General features: G+C 32.8%; 2 protein-coding genes across 2 annotated transcripts; one reads left to right on the forward strand and one right to left on the reverse strand.

Annotated features, from left to right (window-relative positions):
* The first annotated feature begins 837 nt into the window (after positions 1 to 837).
* On the forward strand, positions 838 to 21760 carry LOC140443026 (uncharacterized). The gene is made up of 4 exons (XM_072534054.1): positions 838 to 942; positions 8135 to 8996; positions 19656 to 19856; positions 21011 to 21760. Exons 1-4 carry the CDS (start codon positions 889 to 891, stop codon positions 21691 to 21693), a joined length of 1800 nt encoding a protein of 599 aa, XP_072390155.1. The 5' UTR covers positions 838 to 888; the 3' UTR covers positions 21694 to 21760.
* On the reverse strand, positions 16148 to 17544 carry LOC140443165 (uncharacterized). The gene is made up of 2 exons (XM_072534261.1): positions 17498 to 17544; positions 16148 to 17036 (listed from the first exon to the last, which is right to left on the reverse strand). The coding sequence occupies exons 1-2, from the start codon at positions 17507 to 17509 to the stop codon at positions 16215 to 16217; spliced, it is 834 nt and encodes a 277-aa protein (XP_072390362.1). The 5' UTR covers positions 17510 to 17544; the 3' UTR covers positions 16148 to 16214.
* Positions 21761 to 23624: the final 1864 nt, after the last annotated feature.

A 23624-nucleotide genomic window follows, 5' to 3' on the forward strand; every position in this document is an offset into this window, starting at 1 on the left:
ACAATAAAAAAAATTTCCCCAAAAAAGACAAAATGCATGGTTATAACAGCAAATTTACTAAGATGTAAATTGGAGCTGCAAGCTCAGATAATAGAATAAGTGATGGAGTTTAAATATCTAGGCAACACATTATCTAGCTATGAAAAGCTCTAAAATGAAGTGGAAGATCAAATGAATAGAGCAAACAGAGCCGCAGGTTGCCTGAATGAAACAATATGGAGAAATAAAAATATCGGGAAGGAAAAGAAAGGCAAAATTTACAAAACACAAAGAGGACAAAAAAGATGTTAGAAACAGCAGAGATGAAAACACTTATAAAAATTGATGGTAAGACACTATGAGACAGAGCTAGAAGTACAGATATACGACGTGGATGTAAGGTGGAGAAGATCTAGAACTGGGTAAGAAATAGAAGAGTAGAATGGAACGATCATATAAGCCGAATGATAACAAATAGAGTAGTAAAGACGATAAGAGATGGTTCCCTAATAGGAAGACGATCAGTAGGAAGAGCACGTAGGAAGAGTAGAAAACGATGGAACGACAACTTACTGGAGGCACATTGAAAAACAGACAAAGTCACGTCCACATTAAAAGAAAAAGAAGAAGAATAAGAAGTAAAATTAATATTTTTTAAGCTTTAAATAAAAAAAGATGTATTTGTAGAATTATATGTTTTATAAAATTGTAGATTTGATGATATAAATATTTATTATAGAAATAAAATCTAAACTAGTTAAATTACATAACCACTTGTGGAATTTGACGATTTACAAATAGCATCCTCACTTTTGACTAGAAAAAATTCGATGGATGTCCATAAGGACTCGGTGAAAGGTCCGGGGCAGCTAACACCACGCCTCCACCACATTAGAACTATAAAATCGGATGACACCAAAAATTAGTAACAGTCAGACTCATCCAATAAACATGGCGTTTAAAGTGAGTACTTTTTGTGTGACATACATTTTGTGTAGAAATTGTGAAATATTCGCGAGATTGATAATAGTACACAGACGACAGCGTACCATCTTTTAATTGGTTTAAAAGTGTTTAGTGAATATTTTTGGGATGAAGTAATTAAAAATATTTAAAGATGCTTTAAATTTGTCTTAAGGGCACTGGCGCATAATTTTGCCTGTCAAAATGGTCAATGCTTTTTAAATGTATTTATTTTTTTCGAATCCTGAGAGAACGAATAAGCATTTTTGTAAAATGTAAACGGAGAATGAAAGATTACATTATTACCGAGGGCCGAAAGTCCCTTAGAATAACCAAAAAGTTTCTTTTAAAGAGGATATTTGAAATTAAAAGTTACACTATATTAACTCTTTACTTTTCACCCCTGTAACTTATTAAAATAAACATTATAGAAGTTTTCAGGGACTTTCGGCCCTCGGTAATAACGTATTCTTTCATTCTGCGTTAAAATTTTTTTAAAATACTTATTAGTTTTCTCAGGATTCGAAAAAAAAAAAATGAATATATTTAAAACACATTGAACATTTTGACAAGCAACATTTTGCGCCTATGCCAATGTTTTTGATTTGGAACAGATTAGGATTATTTTATATTAGTTACTAATTAGTCCCATAAAATAAACTAATAATTTAAAATAGTATTAAAGTTATTTTAAAATTTTAAAGTTATATAAAGATAATTTTTTTTATTAAAATAAAAATTATTGCGTATCTAGGTAATAAAAATAATTAACAAAAAATATATATTTAATTTGATTTAAAATATATTTTTAAAATAGATAAATTAATACAACTTTAAATAAAGAATTTAAAAATTTGAAAATTTTTATTTTTTTTTAAATAAATAGAAAATAAAAAATCAAATACTGCAAAATATATAATATTAATATCTTTGTAAATACTTTATAAACAAAGTCCTCTTTATATGTAAAATTAGGTACTCTGAAATTTATTTTCCCAATTTCTAGTGTCTTTCTTGTTTTCCTTTATTTTGGTAGATATCTTCGATTTTATTTCTCATGTTGGTTAGCTTTGTATCTGATCTCTACCTTTTTCTCTCTCTCTGTCTCTCGCCAGATTGATCCGTAGTAGTATTGATGGCCTCGGCGGTTTTTTACCTAAATCAGTGGAACTAATGGTTAACTGGATCAGTGCATCCTTCATTTATGATTCTGAAATACATTTTACATAACTTTATCTTTCTTCTCTACATCTAGATCTGCTGTTTTCAACATATTCAAACATATTCATTCAACATATTTCAACAAATCTTTATCATATTCTATTAGTTTATTTTCATATTTGGAGGAATACTGGATTTTGTTTCAGTGCTAATATTTTCGCTATTATACTTTAGGGTTAGTTGTTGGCGTCTTATGTACAGAGATGATTCTCTCGCCAAAATTAATAGGTTTAATAATTTTTTACAGTTTGTTTTACTACCATATACTTTATTAGATAATATTTTAAGTATGTTTAACCGGTTTTGGCATGCTTGTTGTAATTTATTTTTATGCAGATTTCAATTGAATGTTTTATCTGAAGTTAGACCCAAAAAAGTTCCATTGACTGCTTTCAAGGTAAATCATTTATTGTTAAATTAATTGTAAGGTGAGTTTTATTTTTATTAAAAATAACGTATTGAGTTTTATTTTGTTTAGTTATGAAAATTTTACAGCTAATTTAACATAATTTGTAAAATGTTTGTTGCTGAAACGAGGTTATTAAATTTGGTATTAAAAAATTATCAAAAGCAAGTAGAGTTAGGGTGGGATTTAAAATGGACCTTTGTTGGATTCTATTATCTAGTATTTTTAAATAACTTGTTATTTCGTTTATTCTTACATGTAGTAAACGATTACATGTAAACATGTTATTTCTTTCTTATTCTTACTTCTTGTATGTAGGCCTGTTTCTTCTTCAATATTAGCCTCCTAAATTGTTTAAATTATCGCACCATCTTTTTCTTGCTCTGCCAATACTTCTTCTTCCATTAAGAGACTTATCTCGTGATATTCATACTATCCTATCCTTTGCCATTCTACTAATGTGTCCATTCCACTCCTGTTTTTTGTTTCATCACTCATCCATTCATGTCTTCTATATTGCATGCTCTTCTTGAGTTTTCGTTTCTCTCCCTACCCAACAGACTTGACCCTGATATTCGAGTATTGGATCGTCAGTCCAATGTGTTGGTGGACGACCTCTGCTTCGGTAGGCATTATCTCTAACTCTGCATTCCTGTATCCACTTTGTCCATCTGTTATCTGTCATTTGAGTCACGTGATCGGCCCAGTTTCACTTCAGTGTTGCTATTCTTTTGTAAATAGTTTATAAATATGGCAAGGATATCATTTGGTTCTAAATATAATGTTAGACGAAGATTTAAAATTTTTTCCAGTATTTTGCATAAGCTGCATGTCAGAGAAATGGGGTGAGGGTACTTCTTTCGGCTTATTGGGTGTATGAATGGGAATAGTTATTGTCTGAGACCAGAAATTAATAGGTTATAAAAAGGGTTTGAATAAACCTAAAATAAACCTATATTTTAAGAATATTGGTGGGTTTCTTTAGATTAATTCATCTCTTTCCCTTTACGTTTTCTTGTAATATAAGGCGAAGTAGATGGTACTTGAGGTGGCCGAATTATTCGGCGACCAAAATATCCGGTTTTTCCTATTTGTGATGTTTATGAGCAGAATTTTAAATTCATCATTTCAGAACATTTTCATTGGACATGTGCGAAACCCAGGCTATTTTTAGGATCCGTTAATAGTACCACGATTTGAATGTTTCTTATTTATTTGGCGTTGTGGTTTTTAATGTTTGTCCCACATCAATATACAATATAATAGGATAGACCACCTAACATTTTGGGACCTTTTTTCGACTATTTTTCGAGAGATGTTTGTTACATAAAACTGCTTTTCAGGACATAAAAGCCTTACGTGATATTTCAATCCTAGTTATTATTTTTTTATCACACTCACAATTTACATTTTAATAGCTGCCAAGATATTTAAAGCAGTTTATTCGTTCTATCCCCTCTCCATTAAGAGAATTACCTTGATCTATATTAATCTTTCCATTTGCTATCCACTTTGGGCTCGAAAAGTTAATTTTAAGGCCCTCCGATAACTTGCTTTACTGACTAGGTTTACTAATGCCTTGAGATCTTGTAAATTTTCTCTTGTGCCTCCCTAAACATTTTTTCAGAATATAGATTAAAAGACTGGGTGACAAAACACAACCCTGTCGTACTTCAAGTTTGATGGGTAGTTTATAAGTACCACTATTTATAATTTGGATACAGGCTATTTGATTAAGTATTTGAGCAGTCTTATATCCCACAGCAGTGCCCACAGGGAATCGAAATGTGTATCGTGGTCTACTCCGTCTAATCCTTTCTTAAAATGCATACAAAATAATTTTTTCTCTAGTTCCTAGACCATTTCTAAATCTAGATTGCTTATTACCTATTCTACTTTGTTAAAGAAACTGGTTAAGTAGGTAATATTTGCCTCATCCAAAAGTTTAAGTAGTTCAGCAGAGATTTGATCTGATCCAAATGCTTTATTATTTTTTGCTTGCTGTATTGCTTATCAGGCTTCTGATTTCAGTACACTGAGACTTCTATCTAACTCGTTGCTACAGGTAATATGTGTATGTGTATCATGTTCTCGAGAAGCATCGTCAAAAATATCACTGAAGTTTCCCCCCCATTATCTTCAACTATGTTCGTGATCACAAATTTTTCCGTTTACTTTAATAAGTACGTAAGCATTTTCTTGTGGAAGGTAAAATTGTCGTATTTTTTTAGATTTACTATTTCTTTGGTGGTCTCGTAAATATAATACCAGACTTGTATTTTCTTCTTCTTCCTTATTCTATCCCCATCAACGGAGATTAGTGATCACATTTCTAAAAGTTTTGGTCCTTAGCAGCGTGGAATCATTCTTCTACATCCATGTTTGTCTAGTCCAGAATATTTAGCAGCCATGACTTGTTTTTTCTACCAATTCCTCTTTTTCTCATTTACTTTACCCTCCCTAATTACATGCAATAGACTGTATTTTTCATTCTACAGTATTTCCCCAACATTTCATTGTTCTTAACAATTTTTGTGTCGACCTATCCATCTCAGCACTTCCTCGTTGTGGACTTTGGTCGCCTATCGCAATCTCATATATATATACAAAGTTCAAGTACTTTGATCTTCTTAATTATTTAGGTTTTTGTTTCTAACCTGTATAGTTGGGGCTAGACGCAACATTCCGTCACACAATATTAACCTGAATATTAAGAAAGCTGCCCTTGCTATTTCTATTCCTACCCTGATTTTCTGGTCTGGATCCAATTCAGAAGTGATGTAGGCTCCCATATATTTATATTTTTTCGTTCCTTCTATTTGTAGCATATACAGATATAGTTGTTGATTATTAATAGGATCCTTCGATACTATCATAAACTTCGATCTTATCAATGGTAATCTGAAGTCTTATTTAGATGTATTTAATATTTACTGTATCTAGTAAAGTTTATAGCTCTTCTTTACTCTTAGCTTTAATTATGAGATTAAAAAGCGTCGAAGATAAGACGCGTTTTTGCCTGATGCATCTTGCAATCGATATATTATTTGTTTCTATTTTGTTCATCTTTACCATTACTTTCTGATATCAATATATAGACTTTATGGTTTCAATGTGCCTTTTTTTTCTGAATTGATTTTCTAAAGCATGGATCCTGCGTAGACGCCGTATTTGTATTGAGATAAATCACAAAAAAGGCCATAGAGTATAATAAACCAGCATATCTATATTTTAGGCCATAGAGTATAATAAACCAGCATATCTATGTTTTATATACCTGACAAAGGCTTTCGATTGCATCCAAGTCGAAGACGTCTTACACCTACTGTATAAAAGAAACATACCAATTAGTATTATACAAACCATCGAAAACATCTACTTACATAATCGACTACAGGCAAAGATAAATAAATGGGAAACTAACACAGCCTATACCAGTATAAAGCGGAGTCAGACAGGATGACTCGTTAAGCCCACTTCTCATTAATATAATAATGGACGAAATAATAAAAGCAGTACGTAATGGTCATGGATACACAATGGGGAATAAAAAAATCCAAATATTATGTTATGCAGATGACGCCACATTAATCGCCGAGATACAAGACGAGCTCCAAAGAATAACACATATCTTTAATACAACAGCCAATAAATACAATATGATAATATCAGCAGAAAAAACCAAATGCATGACAACATCTAAATACCCAGTACGATGTAACATCGAAATTGATGGGAAAATAATAAAGCAGGAAGCAAGGTTTAGACATCTGGGAATAGAGACTAGTTATGGAGATGTTAAAGAAAAAGTACGACAACAAAGCTTAAAAGCAAGTAAAGCGGCAAGATCTCTTAATGACATAATCTGAAAGAACACCTAAGACAAGACACAAAAACAAGAATCTATAAAGCAGCAATTAGACCCATATTAACATAAACGGGGAAGATAAGACCTAACACATCCCAAACGAGACGACTACTAGAAATAATAGAGATGAAAATACTCCGACGAATATCAGGAAAAAGTCTGTTGAATAGGGAGAAAAGCGAAAAAATAAGAAGAGCATGCAATATAAAAGACAAAATTAAATAGGTGACAAAACGGAAACAGAAGTGGAACGAATACATTAGTAGAATGGCCGGGAATAGGATAGTAGGAATAGCACGAGATAAGTCACCGATTGGATAAAGAAGTATCGGCAGACCAAGATAAAAATGGTGCGATAATTTAAACAATTTATTAGGCCAATATTGAAGAAGAAACATGCTTTACAGCGTACATAAAAGAAGAAGGAAGAAGAAGTAATTTTAAAGTTCGTCTGTATATGCTGTATTTGGTTAAATTCCTTTATCTGTCTGCCTATATGAAGCATACATATTTAACCTTGTTTTAATTCTCACATTTCTACAAAAGAGATTTCACTGCAAATAATGCTTCTTTTGTACCCATGTAACTTCTGACTTGTGTCATGTACATATGTATAATTGGAGACTTCTTTTAATTTGCAAAACTAACATGAAGTTGACATAGATTAAGAATAAAGCCTGCTTAATGGAATAAAGCAAGAATCCAATGCTTATCCTCTTACTCTAGTTGTTCCAAAATTTTGGTGAAGAAGACAACAATATATGTGCTAAAGTAAAAATATATTTAACAAATCTATATAAGTAGATAATATTTTTATATTAAAACTGATATTTAAATAGGAAGAAATGTTTTATATACCGCTATGAAAATGAAGAATTTGTTTGAAAACTAACTCAAGGTAGTCCAATTAATCGATGATGCTAATTAGACTTAATTGCATCACCGACTTTCGTACAACATTAATATTCGTCTTCATTGAAAATCTTAAATTCTAAATTGATAAATTTGAATATTTATTAGTCTTGAGAGAAAATATTTGGGGCCATATGTTCCAAGTTTCCCAACCAATGCCATATTGCACACGGTGTATTTTTATTTAAAAATGATAAAGATTTGAACATACTTTAGTTTTTATATAATACATATATAGAGTTAGACCAATACAGGAAATAAACAATAAGTTTTGTAACAATAATAATATTAGCTTTCCAAATCATATTAAATTATCATATATGATATATACATATATATAGATATATATATATATATATATATATATATATATATATATATATATATATATATATATATATGTATGTATGTATATATGAATGTAATCATTCAGTATAACTGGGAAGACACTTAAAAGACTTTTAAAAAAATTTTAATCCATGTTAAACTTTTTAAAAAAGTGTAAACATGAAATTTAATTGTAAAATGTAATGTTTAAAGTTTAATAAAGTGCTTATTGAAAATGGCAAATTTGCCGAAATTTTTCAGCAAATAAATAGTTTTATTTACATCAGACCGACAAAACCAGGAAATAAAAAAGCTTCTACTTATATATATATATATATATATATATATATATATATATATATATATATATATATATATATAAATATATATATATATAATATGATAATAATTTTATATACTGATTATCCTAATTACTGTCAATATGTTTTTCCTTTCAGATCATTACGTTTGCTGCTTTCATTGTAGTAGCCCGAGCTGGTGTTCTAAATGAAGCCTTTCCACCACAATTATCTTACGCTGCACCGCCAGTTGCGAAAGTGGCCTACTCAGAAGCTCCAGCTGTGTCATACTCATCTTTATCAGCACCTTTAGCTTACCCCGGCCCTCCAGCTTTTGCAAAAGTAGCTGCTCCAGTTCAATTTGGTGCCTCACCATACTCTGGCTTTTCATTTGCTGCATCAGCGCCGCTTTCTTCCCCAGCATTAGCTTCAGCTTTACCATACCAGCAACAGGCACCTCAAGTTTATTCTTATGCGTCTCCACCTGTTTCGCCCGTTTCTTACGCAGCACCTGCAGTCAAACTGGCTGCCCCAGTTGCTTATGCTGCACCCATTACTAAGGCTGTTATTGCTGAACCGTCTGCACCTGCTCACTATGATTTTGGATATGCTGTCAACGACCCCAACACTGGAGATAATAAAAGCCAACAGGAATCACGCCGCGGTGATGTCGTACAAGGAAGTTACTCAGTGGTAGACGCTGACGGTACCAAACGCACTGTCGATTACACTGCCGATGATCACAATGGTTTTAACGCCGTCGTCCGCAAAGAACCAGTTGCAGTAGGTGTTAAAGCAGTCGCACCAGTAGTAGCAAAAGTAGCTGCTCCAGTTGCGTACGCTCAACCTGCTCCAGTTGCTTACGCTCAACCTGCTCCAGTTAGTTACGCGCAACCTGCTCCAGTTGGATATGCTCAACCTGCCTCAGTTGCATATTCTCATTCTGCTCCAGTAGCACTTCCTCAACAATTCCTTAGGTCATCTCCTTACGGTCCGTCTTTTGTTAATGCTTACCAACATTAACCACTGTTGGTCAAAGTGTTTTTATTGATTTGTTTGGAAAAGTAATGTAATAAGGTTTATATATAAATCTCATTAGATAACAAGGTCTAATACTGCAACTATATCTTTTGTAGTCTCTTTATATGCCTTTTTGCCATGTTTAGACTCAATCTCTTTATGTTTCTGTTGTTCAGTTGACACATTTCTTTTTTGGAATCATTTTGATACATTTTTAAGTCATCAAAATGTTTTTCTTTTCACTAGTTACACGACTTCTGTCAAACTTGCCTTTTATTTACTGTAATATCCAATATATTTCTCCTTGTGTTTAATTTCTGATGCCTTTTTTGCCTAAAATTTAAATATTATAATACTTAAATAACTTCACGATTCGTATATTATTTAAAACAGCATAAAAGCTGTCAAACATGATAAACTAATATTGGTTTAATCTCTTTTATATGATCTCTATTTAGTTTTTATCTCTTTTATATTTTATGAACATATAAAACTAATATCAATTATTGAACCTTATTTCTTACTTATCATAATATTGTTATAAAGTTTTTAACATTTGTATTTATTTGTATAAGATAGTTTACCAAATATACTCTTAAAATTGTATCTTTTTTATTCCACTTTATTAAAAGATAAAATTATATATTTAATTCGTAACTTTTATAAGAATTTTAATTGTTTATGAATATAAGACACCATATTGACCTTCTGGTTCTCATGCACATTCATATTTTATGTCTAATATGTAGATCATTATATTATAAACTATTTTTGCGTCGTCATAAACAGAGTCGGTCGTGTGTAAATAAATAAAATAAACATTTATTTTTTTATAAAAAAGGACTTTTTAAAAAACTTTCCCTGTTCCCGATACAAGGAAAGCATGTGAATTCTCCACATGTCTTTCCAATAAAGGTAAGAACAAATTCTAATAATAATTTCCTTTTATTTCTTCATAACTAACATTAAATTAGTTTCGTATATAGAGGTAATCTACGATAAACAATTATTGTATAACTCTATAAAATATTTAACCTCTTTATACCTAATATGTAAATATAACTAATATATATAACTTCAATTATTATGGTGTATTAATCTTTAAAATAATATTGTTTTTCATCATAAATATTTCTATTCACTTGTCACTAGAATTTACACAGTTTACCTTTGATTTTACTTATTCCTTGCTAATCACTGTACAGTTGGGATTGAGAAGAATGGGAAGAAGGTGATAAATATTCTAGAGACAGTACCAGGTCGTGTTTCGTAAGGATGCCCTGGCATGTGTTAGATTCAGGGTGGAAAGCTCCATCCACCGGATCCCCTCAACCGGACTACCCATGCGGTATGTCCTCTGCAGACCAGAGCATCACATGAATAGGCCGTCTTCTCTTTCTCACTCTCTCTCCCTCTTACCTTAGCTGCAGATTCCTCTCTAGTATTTTCTTCTTTCCGATTATTTAATTTACTGTCTCCAACATTACCTTGTATTCCGTCTTTCCTGTCATTTCTATCTGCAATATTATATTTGCCCTTAACCTATCTACTTCCTAAGTTCTCCTCTTTGCCTTACAAACCACGTACTTCACGTGCTTATTAAAGGCTTGCCTCGTATCTAGGACTACTTAAGGATCGTAGCTTCAGTCTTCTTGACCGCCAGTATGAGGTTCCTGCTTCTTATTCACATCTTTACTTTGATGAGGGCTCGGTTCGCTCTATGCATGATTGACCAGTTTTCGTTGTGCTCCAACAGCATCAGCAGGTCATCCGCTTACGTTATTTCCTGCACACCAGTGCCCAGGCCAGCCTCCAAAATGTAGTTGTAAATAACATTACAAAGCAATGGCCCCAGGACCAGGCCCTATGGCACTCCCGCCTTGGTCCTCATAGAGTTAATCCTCGTAATATTAATGCACATATCCGTGAAGTAATTAACGGCCAAGCTCTGCAGATAGGGAGATATCCCCAAGTCGACCAATAGTCGTAGAAGTTTGCCAGTTAGCACTAATAAAAGCATTTCTAATATGGAAAAAGAAAGTCACCATTCACCTGCTTTTACATATGGATATCTCCACACTGGTGTTCGGATATGTCACATTTTTCCATTATCTCCCTCTCTATCTTTGTCTTCACAAGAATATAAAAGACCTCGCTTAAGGTATTTAACAGACATATCGGTCTGTACACCCCAGGCTCCTCTAATTTCTTTTTCGGTTTCGGAATAAGTATGAGATTTGCCGTTTTCAGATCTTCTCGGAACTCTTGCCTTCTTAGCAGGTTATTCATAACTAGCGGACCAACTCGACATTGAGTTTTTTAAATGAAATTTTTATTTTGCGAGAAAAATTAAGAGATCAATACAAACAATATAAGCAAGAATATACATAACATTCATCAATAATAATGCAAGTAAAAAGTGTATTAAATATCACGAAATATTTCGTCGAAAACAATGATTTTTGTTACAATGTCTCCATTTTCTGAAAACTTTTGCTTGGCAACGGGAGTTATGTAAACTTTTACGCCATCAAATGAGCGAGATCGAAACACTTCCGGTGTCAGATCGCAACCGGAAGTACATATTTAGATTCGTCTCGACGAGACCTTTCGATCCATATATACATTGTGGGGTCTAAAACTTAAAGTAAATTTTAACTTCCGGTCATCTCAAAACCGGAATTGAATTTTTGTACCAAAAGTATATCTTGACAATCTCATACATACTACTAATAATATTCTGAAAAAATATTTTAATTATCTAATATGTTTTTTGAGTAAAGTGGTGGACAAGAAAAGGGCTTAGCGTTATAGTATATAAGATACCCTGCGCTTATTGCAATTTCTCCTCTATAATGATTTTTAATATCTCAGATGCTACCTTATCAGGTCCAGGCGCTTTTCCTGCCTTGAGCGTTTTGCCAGCTTCCGTCAGTTCTTCCCTCGAAAATTTAGTTACGGGTGTCTCTACTCGAAGTGGCGTAAAGCTTACTGCCTACCTCTGTGGAAAAAAAACCTTGGCTAGTTCTTACCCTTCGACTCTCCTTAATCTTAAAGAAGCCTCTTGACCCCTTAAAATACTTAACAACTACTCGGTAGGCCTTTCCCGAGAAAAAGCGTTTTTATGTATGATTTTATTTTTAATTAGGGTATTAGGATATAAAAACTAGGGTTTGAGCTTTAAATGACTTGTTCTTAACTAGTATCTTACGTCCAGGTTTATAAGTTATTTCACTTATTTTTATATCATAAACTTTTTTTAGGATATTTCGATCGTAATAGAGTCATCTTGCTCCTTTTGTGGCTACCTGTAACCTGTATCTTAGATCAGTGGGTTAGTCCTCGAAGTGGTACAATGGTTCTATCTCGGTTTGTACATTTCTCGGTAGTATACAGGTTTTCCAAACACTAATTCGAACGATGTGTAACACATGCCGCTGAGTGTACAAAAATGTTACTTGAAAAACAGAAATATTATACTCATGTACTCCAATGTCGTCCTTACTAAGCTGTATGAGCTTTTCTAATGTAACTTCGCTTCGTGATGGGGCACCTGCGGTAACGTTTTTAGTTTCACTCAGGAGAATTGAAAAGAGTAAAAGAGTATCGAATTATAAAGTTGTATTTCTCTAACTCCAATCTGAATTTAGTTAGTCTACTTAAAGGGTTCGTCATACCAAATAGGTACATTAAGACTAAGACAATGTCTGACGCATTAGTTCTTAAAAAACTGTTTTCTCCGAAAAATCTGAAAATTACATTACTAGGGGGTTTTGTTAATGATGCCTTAAGTTTATTAAAAGCTTTTTGACATTCTGTTATACACGCGAACTACACATTCTTTCTCGACACTCTATTTAGTGGTTCGGCTATTTCTACAAAGTGATTGATGTGTTTTATGCAGTAATTGCGATTATCTTCTCAGGATCTGGTGCTTTACTTTTACTCGAAATTTTGTGTCCCAAGTAGAAAAGTTTGTTTTTTCCATAAATTCGCATTTATTTAAATTTAATTTCAAATTAACTTTCCTTGGTCTTTCTAACCTCTTTACTAAGTTTTGTTTATGCTGTTCCAGGTTATTGCCAAAAGCTATTATTAAATTGTTTAGGTACATAAACGTGTTTTCGTAATTTCAACCTAATATTGCCATCGTCATAGTCCTTGAAAAATATCCGGGGCTTGTCTTTAGTTTATTTAGACAGTCCGATATACTTCCGATGGGACTGATTATTTTAAAACATTTTTAAAAACAATTACATTATTTAAGTATATGAGCATATTTTCGTTTATTGGTTTTACTTCTATTTTTATTGTTGAACAAAATCTTTCCCAAATTTCTGCGGTTCAGGTACACTTCAGATTTAGGATCAGTCGACAGGCAAAAGAGAATCAAACAAGAAAGAAAAATCTAGATCCAATAAAACTAAAAAGAGCCGAAACTCAAAGAAAATTTACAGAAAAAATAAAGAGACTGCTATCTGAATATGAAGAAAATTAAGAGAGATTATTAGAAGACCAGTGAAACCTAATAAGTAGAACCACATTAACTGCAGCAAAATCGATGATAGGAACTAAATAAAGGAAAGATGACCAATGGTTTGAGAAATAAAACACATAGAATATATTTGACAAGACAAAATATAAAAATAATAATGGTAATTAAAAACACAAAAAAAATACATTTGAAAGGCGAATAGCTGATAAAGTGTGTAATCGAAAAAGTATCGCTTGTTGAAGTTGGAAGGAAGGGAAATAACGAAAAGGACATATGAGGTCAAACACGCAACATGGAGACAAGAGAATATGCCAAAAGAATAAGATTATCATCTGCCTAATCCATAAAAAGGGTGCCTAATCCTATAAAATTTGGATTTAAAATATTTACCAGCATACTTAACCATAGATTACAACCTCCCACAGAGAATATCGTCGGAGAATGTCAGGCAAGGCAAGGAAGATCAACCATCGACCATTTATTCATGGTTAAACAGGTCTTAAGCAAAGCCTGGGCAAATAATACAAAAATTAAAACAGGGTGATAGGTCGGTAATGACACTGTTTATTTTAGCACAGGAATACAGTTAGAAATTTATCAGAAGGTAGAAACAACACACTGACATAAATATCATGAGCAGAACCAAAGCAACAGTCGATCGAAGATAGCCAAAATCCTAGAACATAAGTCGATCGGAGAGAACTAGACGACCCTACCTGACAGTTGACAGTTTGAAAAAGTAGATAGCTTTATCTATTTAGGAGTCAAAATCACAAAGAATAATATTGACGATGCATTGACACCACCTACAGCGACTTCCATGGGCATGCCATGTATTTAGAATGGCAGAAAACAGGCTTCTAAAAAATTGGATAGTTGAATGTAAGCATGCAGAGAAAGAGACCTATTGGAAGATTGAGAAAGCGATGGGGGAGTAATGTAGATGAAGACGTCAGGAATCGTCTTGGCAGTCGATCGTGGAAGAGAATAGCTATACACTGTGTTGAATGGAGAGGTTTGCTGAGTATTGAATTGGGCTAATAGAATGGATGGATAATATGACACTTCCTTCCATTGCTACAAGTAGATCCATTTTCGGTTATTTCGGTATTCTTTTTTTCAATTTTATGTCCTGTCCCGAGGTTGTGATTGTTTTCATAATAGTTCTTTTTACGAAATCAGGCCTGATAATCAATCTTGCTCTTTTGTCTTGACTTGGATTGACTGGAATAGTTTTTAAGGTACCTACTCAATTCACCTATAAAATAGCCCTAGAAAAAGTTTAATAAAACATTAGTATACGCATTACAATAAATTCTTTGGCCCACATTATGCGTAATGAGACTTTTACAGTTAATCTTAGGTAAAGAAGAAAAAGAACGAAATACTCTGGAGATAAACGTATATACTAGCTGACTATGTTTAACAAATAGATTGGTCTAACATCAATTGATCTATTCTGGGATGAAATCAATAGAATAAAATGAGTTGATGTGATTGCCAACATCATAATAAGAAACAGATCGTTTGTACAACTAGGGGTTAAACAACAAAAGAAACTTGAAGCTAAGTAAAAGAGTAAGCTTCATTTAAAAAACAGACGAAATAAAAGTAACAGATAAGCACATGGGTGGAAAAAAAGTAATTTTTTTAATAGGTTAAACGAAATAAGAATAAGACTTACTTACAATCAATTTATTCTACCACCAACGACCGGTTTCGCATACTATAATTTGCTATGCATCTTTAGGTCAACGGTACATGGTTAACTAAATGATGAAAATGTAATAACCCGTATTAGGATGCTGTCTGCTACAGAATATATAGCAATTATGCCAATATTATACGCGTGTAATTGTGAAATATGACTTTAAAATTGATTAAATAAAACAAACTAAAAATTTAAGTGAAAAAAGAATCTAGTAAAATTGAAATTAAATAAATAAATAAAACTTACATACCGATACAAGGATTATTATTAAATGTTTGAGAAAACATAGTTAAAAAACTATTATGGTAAACTGGTGACAGGTGATTATCTGGTTTACTGCAACTAATAACAAATAAAGAGAAATAACATTGTGGGAAAATATATTAACAACTTAACTAGGAATGTAGGTATTGTGTAAATTGTTTGTTGAGAATTAAATGTGATTTGTTATATTATTTCAAAGTTATTTATATTTATTCAAGAGGTATATTTTGAAAATGGGTATTAATTTATTGAGATTATTTATTTAGAACAAACAGCACTGTGAGTTTTTTGTTGTCTAATAAATTTTTGAGAGGTAAAATTGACATTGTTAAAGTAGTTGTAGGTTAAAGTGTGACAGTTTTTCTTCTTTTTTATTAGTACTGTAAATAAGTTTAACCAACTATATGATGTGAAGTAAACATAAATATCTGATATAGTGATTAAATATTTACATGGATATTGTAATATAATTTTATGAATAATATTGGCATACATTTTACAAGAACTAAATCAATTTAGTGTAATAATTAAAAAGGATTGTATCAGAAACTCAAAAGATCAATTTACAAAATTCAAACTTTTAAGTCAGCATTTGGTAATAAGATATATAAATAAGTAACTTTTTATTGGTATGGAATTTATTAAGACAAGGAAAAGTTTAAAATATAATAAAACAAATTTATATTTTTATGTCAAAAATTATATTGTCTAAAAAATAAATATTTACAAAAGGGTTTATAAAACCACAATTAGTGATAGAATGGAGATGCAGCATATCCTAAAGGAGCAGAATGAGCATAGGCAACTGGTGCTGCTATCTTAAGGGCTGGTTGAGCGTAGGCAACTGGAGCTGCTACTTTGAGGGCTGGTTGAGCGTAGGCAATCGGGGCGGCAATTTTGGCTACAACTGGTGCTACTGCTTTAACGGCAACTGCGGCTGGTTCCTTGTGTACAACTGCATTGAAACCATTGTGCGCATCAGCGGTGTATTCTACGGTACGTTTGCTACCGTCGGCTTCAATAAGAGAATAGCTTCCATGTACAACATCACCGTGGCGAGATTCTTGTTGGCTTTTGCTGTCTCCAGTATGGGGATCACTTACGGCGTATCCGAAATCGTAGTTAGCTGGTGCTGATGGTTCTGCAAGGATAGCTTTGGCAACTGGAGCGGCATAAGCTACTGGGGCAGCTACTTTAAGGGCTGGGGCGGCATAATGTACTGGGGCAGCTACTTTAAGAGCTGGAGCGGCATAAGAGAGAGCTGGAGCGGAGTATGCTACTGGGGCTGACACACTGGAGTAGGAGACAGCAGGTGCTTGTGAGTAGGCTACTTTAGCGACTGGTGCGGCGTAAGATAAAGCTGGTGCAGCATAAGATACAGGTGCAGCGAATTTAGCAATAGCTGGTGTTGCGTAGGATATGGGTGCTGATACACTTGAATATGATACAGCTGGAGCGGCTGAGTAGGCTACCTTAGCTACTGCTGGAGCTGAATAGGCGAGTGGCGCGGAGTAGGCTTCACCAAAAACGCCAGCACGGGCGACTGCTACTAATGCGGCAAAGACAATAAACTGAAATAATAATTTTATTTTAATATTTTTCTGTAAAAGCTATTAACATAATTAAATAGTTAATTTTTCTGTCCAAGATTTTTATAGAAAAACCTGTATATATTTTTAACGAATATGAAGCAAAACCTTTTAAAATTTTGAAATAGAGATAAACCAGATACGTCACTAAATGTAAAAAAAACAGAGATTAATAATGTCGTATTAAAATAAGCTGATTTATTTGTTTTCAATAATTTATTAAAAAATCTAGTTCAACATTAAATCGTTCTAATATTTAACTAAATGAAAAATTAATTAGATCATTATCAAAATATATTTTACAAAATATATTTCGTGACTAAATTTCGTGCGAAAAGTGCAAAGGATTTGTAGAGAATTAAATAAAACAAAATTCGAATAGGTATATGTAGCAATACCAGATTAAATTATTAACTCGATGATTAATATGATGGATAACTTACTTTGAATGCCATGTTTTCTGATTGTGATTGTGACTGTGTGTAATGCATTTGCGAATTCGAATTTTATACTAGATACACCGCGGTGGAGGCGTGGTCTACCAGCAGGACCAGTTTTAAGATAATTACAAATTGGTCGCCATATTTTGACTCCTTGAGTAAATGAGCATCAATACAATTTTTATTATTAAATTATACGATGAAAAAATACTTTAGTAAATAAAAGTAGTTCTTTAGAGAATAAGATTAACAAAATAAAATTAATATAATTCCATTACTCCCTATTAGAAAAACATAAAGCTATTTAGGAGTACCATAAATAAAAAAAAATTCTTCTATTTTTATTGTTAAACAAAAAAGAAGAAAATTAAGAGAGATTATTAGAAGACCAGTGAAACCTAATAAGTAGAACCACATTAACTACAGCAAAATCGATGATAGGAACTTAATAAAGGAAAGATGACCAATGGTTTGATAATGAGTATAAGGTGGCAATTAAAGAATGAAATAAAACACATAGAATATATTTGACAAGACAAAATATAAAAATAATAATGGTAATTAAAAACACAAAAAAAATACATTTGAAAGGCGAATAGCTGATAAAGTGTGTAATCAAAAAAGTATCGCTTGTTGAAGTTGAAAGGAAGGGAAATAACGAAAAGGACATATGAGGTCAAACACGCAAAATGGAAACAAGAGAATAGGCCAAAAGAATACGATTATCATCTGCCTAATCCATAAAAACGGCGATAAACTCCTCTGTCAAAACTATAGGGGAATAACCTTGCTGTGCTATAAAATTTGGATTTAAAATATTTATCAGCATACTTAACCATACATTACAACCTTTAGCAGAGAAGATCATCGGAGAATATCAGGCAAGGTAGGAAGATCAACCACCGACCATTTATTCATGGTTAAACAGGTCTTAAGCAAAGTCTGGGCCAATAATACAAGAATTAAAACAGTGGATAGGTCGGTAATGACACTGTTTATTTTAGCACAGGAATATAGTTAGAAATTCATCAGAAGGTAGAAACAACACACTTATCAATAAATCAGTTCAACTAGCAGCATGTAAAAATGACATAAGTATCATGAGCAGAACCAAAGCAATGGTCGGTCAAAGATAGAAAAAATCCTAGAACAAAGTCGATCGGAGAGAACCAGTCGACCCTACCTGACAGTTGACAGTTTGAAAAAGTAGATAGCTTTATCTATTTAGGAGTCAACATCACAAAGAATAATATTGACGATGCATTGACACCACCTACAGCGACTTCCATGGGCAGGCCATGTATTTAGAATGGCATAAAACAGGCTTCCGAAAAATTGTTGAATGTAAGCATGCAGAGAAAGAGACCTATTGGAAGATTGAGAAAGCGATGGGGGAGTAATGTAGATGAAGACGTCAGGAATCGTCTTGGCAGTCGATCGAGTATTGAATTGTGCAACACAAGACTGGTGTAACGGCAATTGCAGGTACTTCTTCTATCATTTTTTTTTAAATTATGATCCTATTCAAAACCATTTAATCATTGCAACTAAAGACGCCATATCCGCATATCACACGGCAATGCATAATATAAGCTTTAAAACGTGTGATTGTACGTCGAAATTGATTTCAAAATTGTTTGAATCAAAATTTGGGGTTGCAAGAACCAAATGTGAAGCAATCATTTTAAATGTGTTGGCTCCTTTGTCTTTGACAGAGTTACACACCGACTTACAGAAGGCTTTTTTCATAAGTGTTACTAACGACATCGCAAATAAAAAGAACGTCAAATAGGCACCGATTATTGTTAGATACTTTTTACTATTAAAAGGTGTACATGTGAAACTATTGAATTTTGAGTCGTTCAGAGTGAGACATCGGAAATATTGACTCAAAATATAATTTCCACATTAGTCATGACGTTACAAAAAAAGTAGCTGCATTTTGTGGCGACAATTGTAATAGAAATTTTGGAGGTGTGCATAGAAGAGGACAAAATAATGTTTACAGAAGACTTAAACAAGAACTCGGTGTAGATATTGTAGAAATGGGATGCGGTGCACATATTGTACACAATGCACTTCTAAATGCTGTGGATGGGCTTACCAATCGAAATTGAAGCACTAGTTGTCAAAATATATAAACATTTTCATATCTACACAGTTCGAGTAACTCAGTTGAAGGAATTTAATGAATGTGTAGATGTGGAATATAAAAACCTACTCCAACATGGAAGTACCAGATTTCTTTCTCTTTTGCCGGCAATTGAGAAAATTCTAAATATATTCGACGGACTAAAAGCACATTTCCTTTCCCAAGATAACTGTCCACGTGCAATGCGAGATTTTTTTGAAAGTGAAACGGGTAAGTTATATTTTTGGTTTGGGCATGGACAATTAAACAATTTTAACAAGACTCTACTACTCATGGAAAAAAGTGAAGCAAGTGCGACTGACATTATTTTGGAATTAAGAAGATTGAAATCTAATCTTCAAGAACGCATGGACAGCAATTTTGTACCACAGAAGAGCGAAACAATTATTATTAAAGAATCTTGGTAGTAACTAGGATATTGATAAATTTCAAACAGAAGTAACTGATTTTTACCGACGATGTATTTCATACATTGAATTGTGGGAAGACAGTTTCTGAGGAGCCGACATTTTCGAATGGATTGGACTGAATCACGTATTAAAATGGGACGAAATCGAGGGATCTACTGAAATTTTAAACAAAATACACGGTTCGGACGATCGACAAAATATTAATACTGACAACCTTTTTTGACGAGCTGTCACTTACGAAAGTTTTTATAGCATCAAAGAATGATGAATGAAATTCCACGACGATAGAAATTTATTATTTAGACAAATGGGTTCTACTATTTAAACATTTTCATGAACAACACATCGATACACCCAACCTGGTAAAAATGGTGCAATATATTTTGTGCTTACCAGGCACCTCCGCTCCTTTAGAGCGTATCTTCTCGATAATTAAACATATTTGGTCGGACGATAGAAGCCGTATGTTGGAGTCTACCGTATAAGCATTACTATACTGTAAATTAAACTTTAATATGACATGTAATGATTTTTACGAAAAAATAAAAAAAAATAACATTTTATTAAAAAAAGTACATACAAGCGAGAAGTATGAATGGTACAAAAAAAGGTATTTTATTAATGAAAATTTTTGGCAACAGCTTAATTGTTTTTTTTATACTTTACCCTATCCATCATTTACTGTCCCGGTTAAGAGTTTCATAATTATGGTAAGCCTAAGATAGTTCTTGAACTTATGTCATAGGATTAAAAAAAAACGATCATTTAAACTTTTTGGTTCATAAATTGCGACCCATCAATTTTAATCAGAGCTTTAATCATAATATAAGTTATGATCCACAATAATTCTGACCTTTTAAATAGAGTTTTTTTATGTAGTAATGAAGGTCGTTTCTCTAACTGAATCGTTAATTGTCATAACTGTCATTATTGGTCAGTGAAAAATCCTAAAAATATCAGCACCTGTATCCTACGCAGCACCAGCTATTGCTAAATTCGCTGCACCTGTATCTTATGCTGCACCAGCTTTATCTTACGCTGCACCAGTCGCTAAAGTAGCCTACTCACAAGCACCTGCTGTCTCCTACTCCAGTGTGTCAGCCCCAGTAGCATACTCCGCTCCAACTCTTTCTTATGCCGCCCCAGCTCTTAAAGTAGCTGCCCCAGTACATTATGCCGCCCCAGCCCTTAAAGTAGCTGCCCCAGTAGCTTATGCCGCTCCAGTTGCCAAAGCTATCCTTGCAGAACCATCAGCACCAGCTAACTACGATTTTGGATACGCCGTAAGTGATCCCCATACTGGAGACAGCAAAAGCCAACAAGAATCTCGCCACGGTGATGTTGTACATGGAAGCTATTCTCTCATTGAAGCCGATGGCAGCAAACGTACCGTAGAATACACCGCTGATGCGCACAATGGTTTCAATGCAGTTGTACACAAGGAACCAGCCGCAGTTGCCGTTAAAGCAGTAGCACCAGTTGTAGCCAAAATTGCCGCCCCAATTGCCTACGCTCAACCAGCCCTCAAAGTAGCAGCTCCAGTTGCCTACGCTCAACCAGCCCTTAAGATAGCAGCACCAGTTGCCTATGCTCATTCTGCTCCTTTAGGATATGCTGCATCTCCATTCTATCACTAATTGTGGTTTTATAAACCCTTTTGTAAATATTTATTTTTTAGACAATATAATTTTTGACATAAAAATATAAATTTGTTTTATTATATTTTAAACTTTTCCTTGTCTTAATAAATTCCATACCAATAAAAAGGTTACTTATTTATAAATCTTATTACCAAATGCTGACTTAAAAGTTTGAATTTTGTAAATTCATCTTTTGAGTTTCTGATACAATTCTTTTTAATTATTACACTAAATTGATTTAGTTCTTGTAAAATGTATGCCAATATTATTCATAAAATTATATCACAAGATCCATTTAAATATTTAATCAATATACCAGTTATTTATGTTTACTTCAAATCATATAGTTGGTTAAACTTATTTACAGTACTAATAAAAAGAAGAAGCACCTTGTAAGCACTCCTTGTCTAGAGTTACAGATAAACACACCATGACAATTACAACGAATAAAAAGAATATTCGAAATGGCGAAATTGGCGAAAATGACAGTGTGGCTTTTAGGCGTAATGCTGGTTACATTCCTCCAAATTGTATGAGGACTTTCTTTTGTGTTGCAACACACTTTATCTACAATTTTTGCTCTGAACATACCTTTTTTTCTCATCTGTTAACATGTGTTTCACTTTATTTCCTCGATGTTGATTACAAGCAACTTGTTCGTGTTACTGTTAGTTCTTTATTTAGCGTAAGATATCCCAATAGACCAATTCCAGGTAATTCAACAATTCAAAGGATTTTAAAAAATTTGAAAATACTGGTATCCTGATTCCTAATTATATTTGTAAAAATAATATTGCTTTGGTACAAAGAAATTTGGAAAATAAAACCAGATCAATGTATTAATAGCAATAGTTGAAAATCCTTATAAAATTTTGAAAAGAAATAGATTTCATGTGTATAAATTTCAATGCCATCAATAAATTAGAGGGGGAGATGCAGAGAGACGAGCGGAATTTTGTTATGAAATTTTAGAGAGGGCTAATGCAGACAGACAATTTTTAAAAAACCAAATATTCAAAATTATAGGATTGGGTCGACAAGAAAGCCTGAGAACATTATTGAAAACAATACCCAACATCTTCGAAAACTAAATGTCTCCTTAAGAATATTATTGGATCATTTTTTCATGAGGAAAATTTGTATTCAAAAAAGTTTTTGGACTTACTACAAGAAGAGATTTTACTAAGACTTAACTCCAGATGAAGAAGAAATTGGTTTGAAATAGATGGATGCCTTGCTCACAATAGCCTGGAGGTTAAGTAATTCCTTAAGAACAGTTTTAATAATTATTTGATTGGACCTAATTGTAGAATTAAGTGGCTTCCGAGAGCTCCAAACGATTTTTATCTGGGAGCATCTAAAATCCAAAATTTATTCTGCCAAAAATGTACAAATATTGAAGCATTCAATTAATGTTAAAACCTGTTAAAAATCCTTTGAATTTTTGTATAACCTGGAATTGGTCTATTAAAATATCGCACTATTGCCTGAACAAAACATTATTGCTGTTTTTGCCTTAACTGAGTACATTACATTAATCATATTGCATACAATTTAATTGTACATTTTGAAATTATTTGACTTAAGCTTACTTGACTTGACTTTTTTTTGTTAAAATTGTTTTTTTTTTTCGCATTTTTATTTGTGTTAAAAAATATGGATTCATTAAAGGCCCAAAAAATATTTCCCACCATATATCTAGTTTGAAATCGAGATTCTGTTAAAAAGTGAGGATTTTTCACTGACCAATAATGACAGTTATGACAATTAACGATTCAGTTAGAGAAACGACCTTCATTACTACATAAAAAAACTCTATTTAAAAGGTCAGAATTATTGTGGATCATAACTTATATTATGATTAAAGCTCTGATTAAAATTGATGGGTCGCAATTTATGAACCAAAAAGTTTAAATGATCGTTTTTTT

The sequence above is a fragment of the Diabrotica undecimpunctata genome, chromosome 6 (genome assembly GCF_040954645.1).
Source record: "Diabrotica undecimpunctata isolate CICGRU chromosome 6, icDiaUnde3, whole genome shotgun sequence".
Taxonomy (NCBI): Eukaryota; Metazoa; Arthropoda; class Insecta; order Coleoptera; family Chrysomelidae; genus Diabrotica; species Diabrotica undecimpunctata.

What these genes read in the sequence shown, in the direction of transcription:
- LOC140443026 (XM_072534054.1), top strand. Translation starts at nt 889, where the DNA reads ATGACACCAAAAATTAGTAACAGTCAGACTCATCCAATAAACATGGCG. An exon ending in CAATAAACATGGCGTTTAAA is followed by an intron (nt 943 to 8,134) that starts GTGAGTACTTTT and finishes TTTTCCTTTCAG; the next exon opens with ATCATTACGTTTGCTGCTTT. An exon ending in TTTTTTTGAAAGTGAAACGG is followed by an intron (nt 19,857 to 21,010) that starts GTAAGTTATATT and finishes AAATCCTAAAAA; the next exon opens with TATCAGCACCTGTATCCTAC.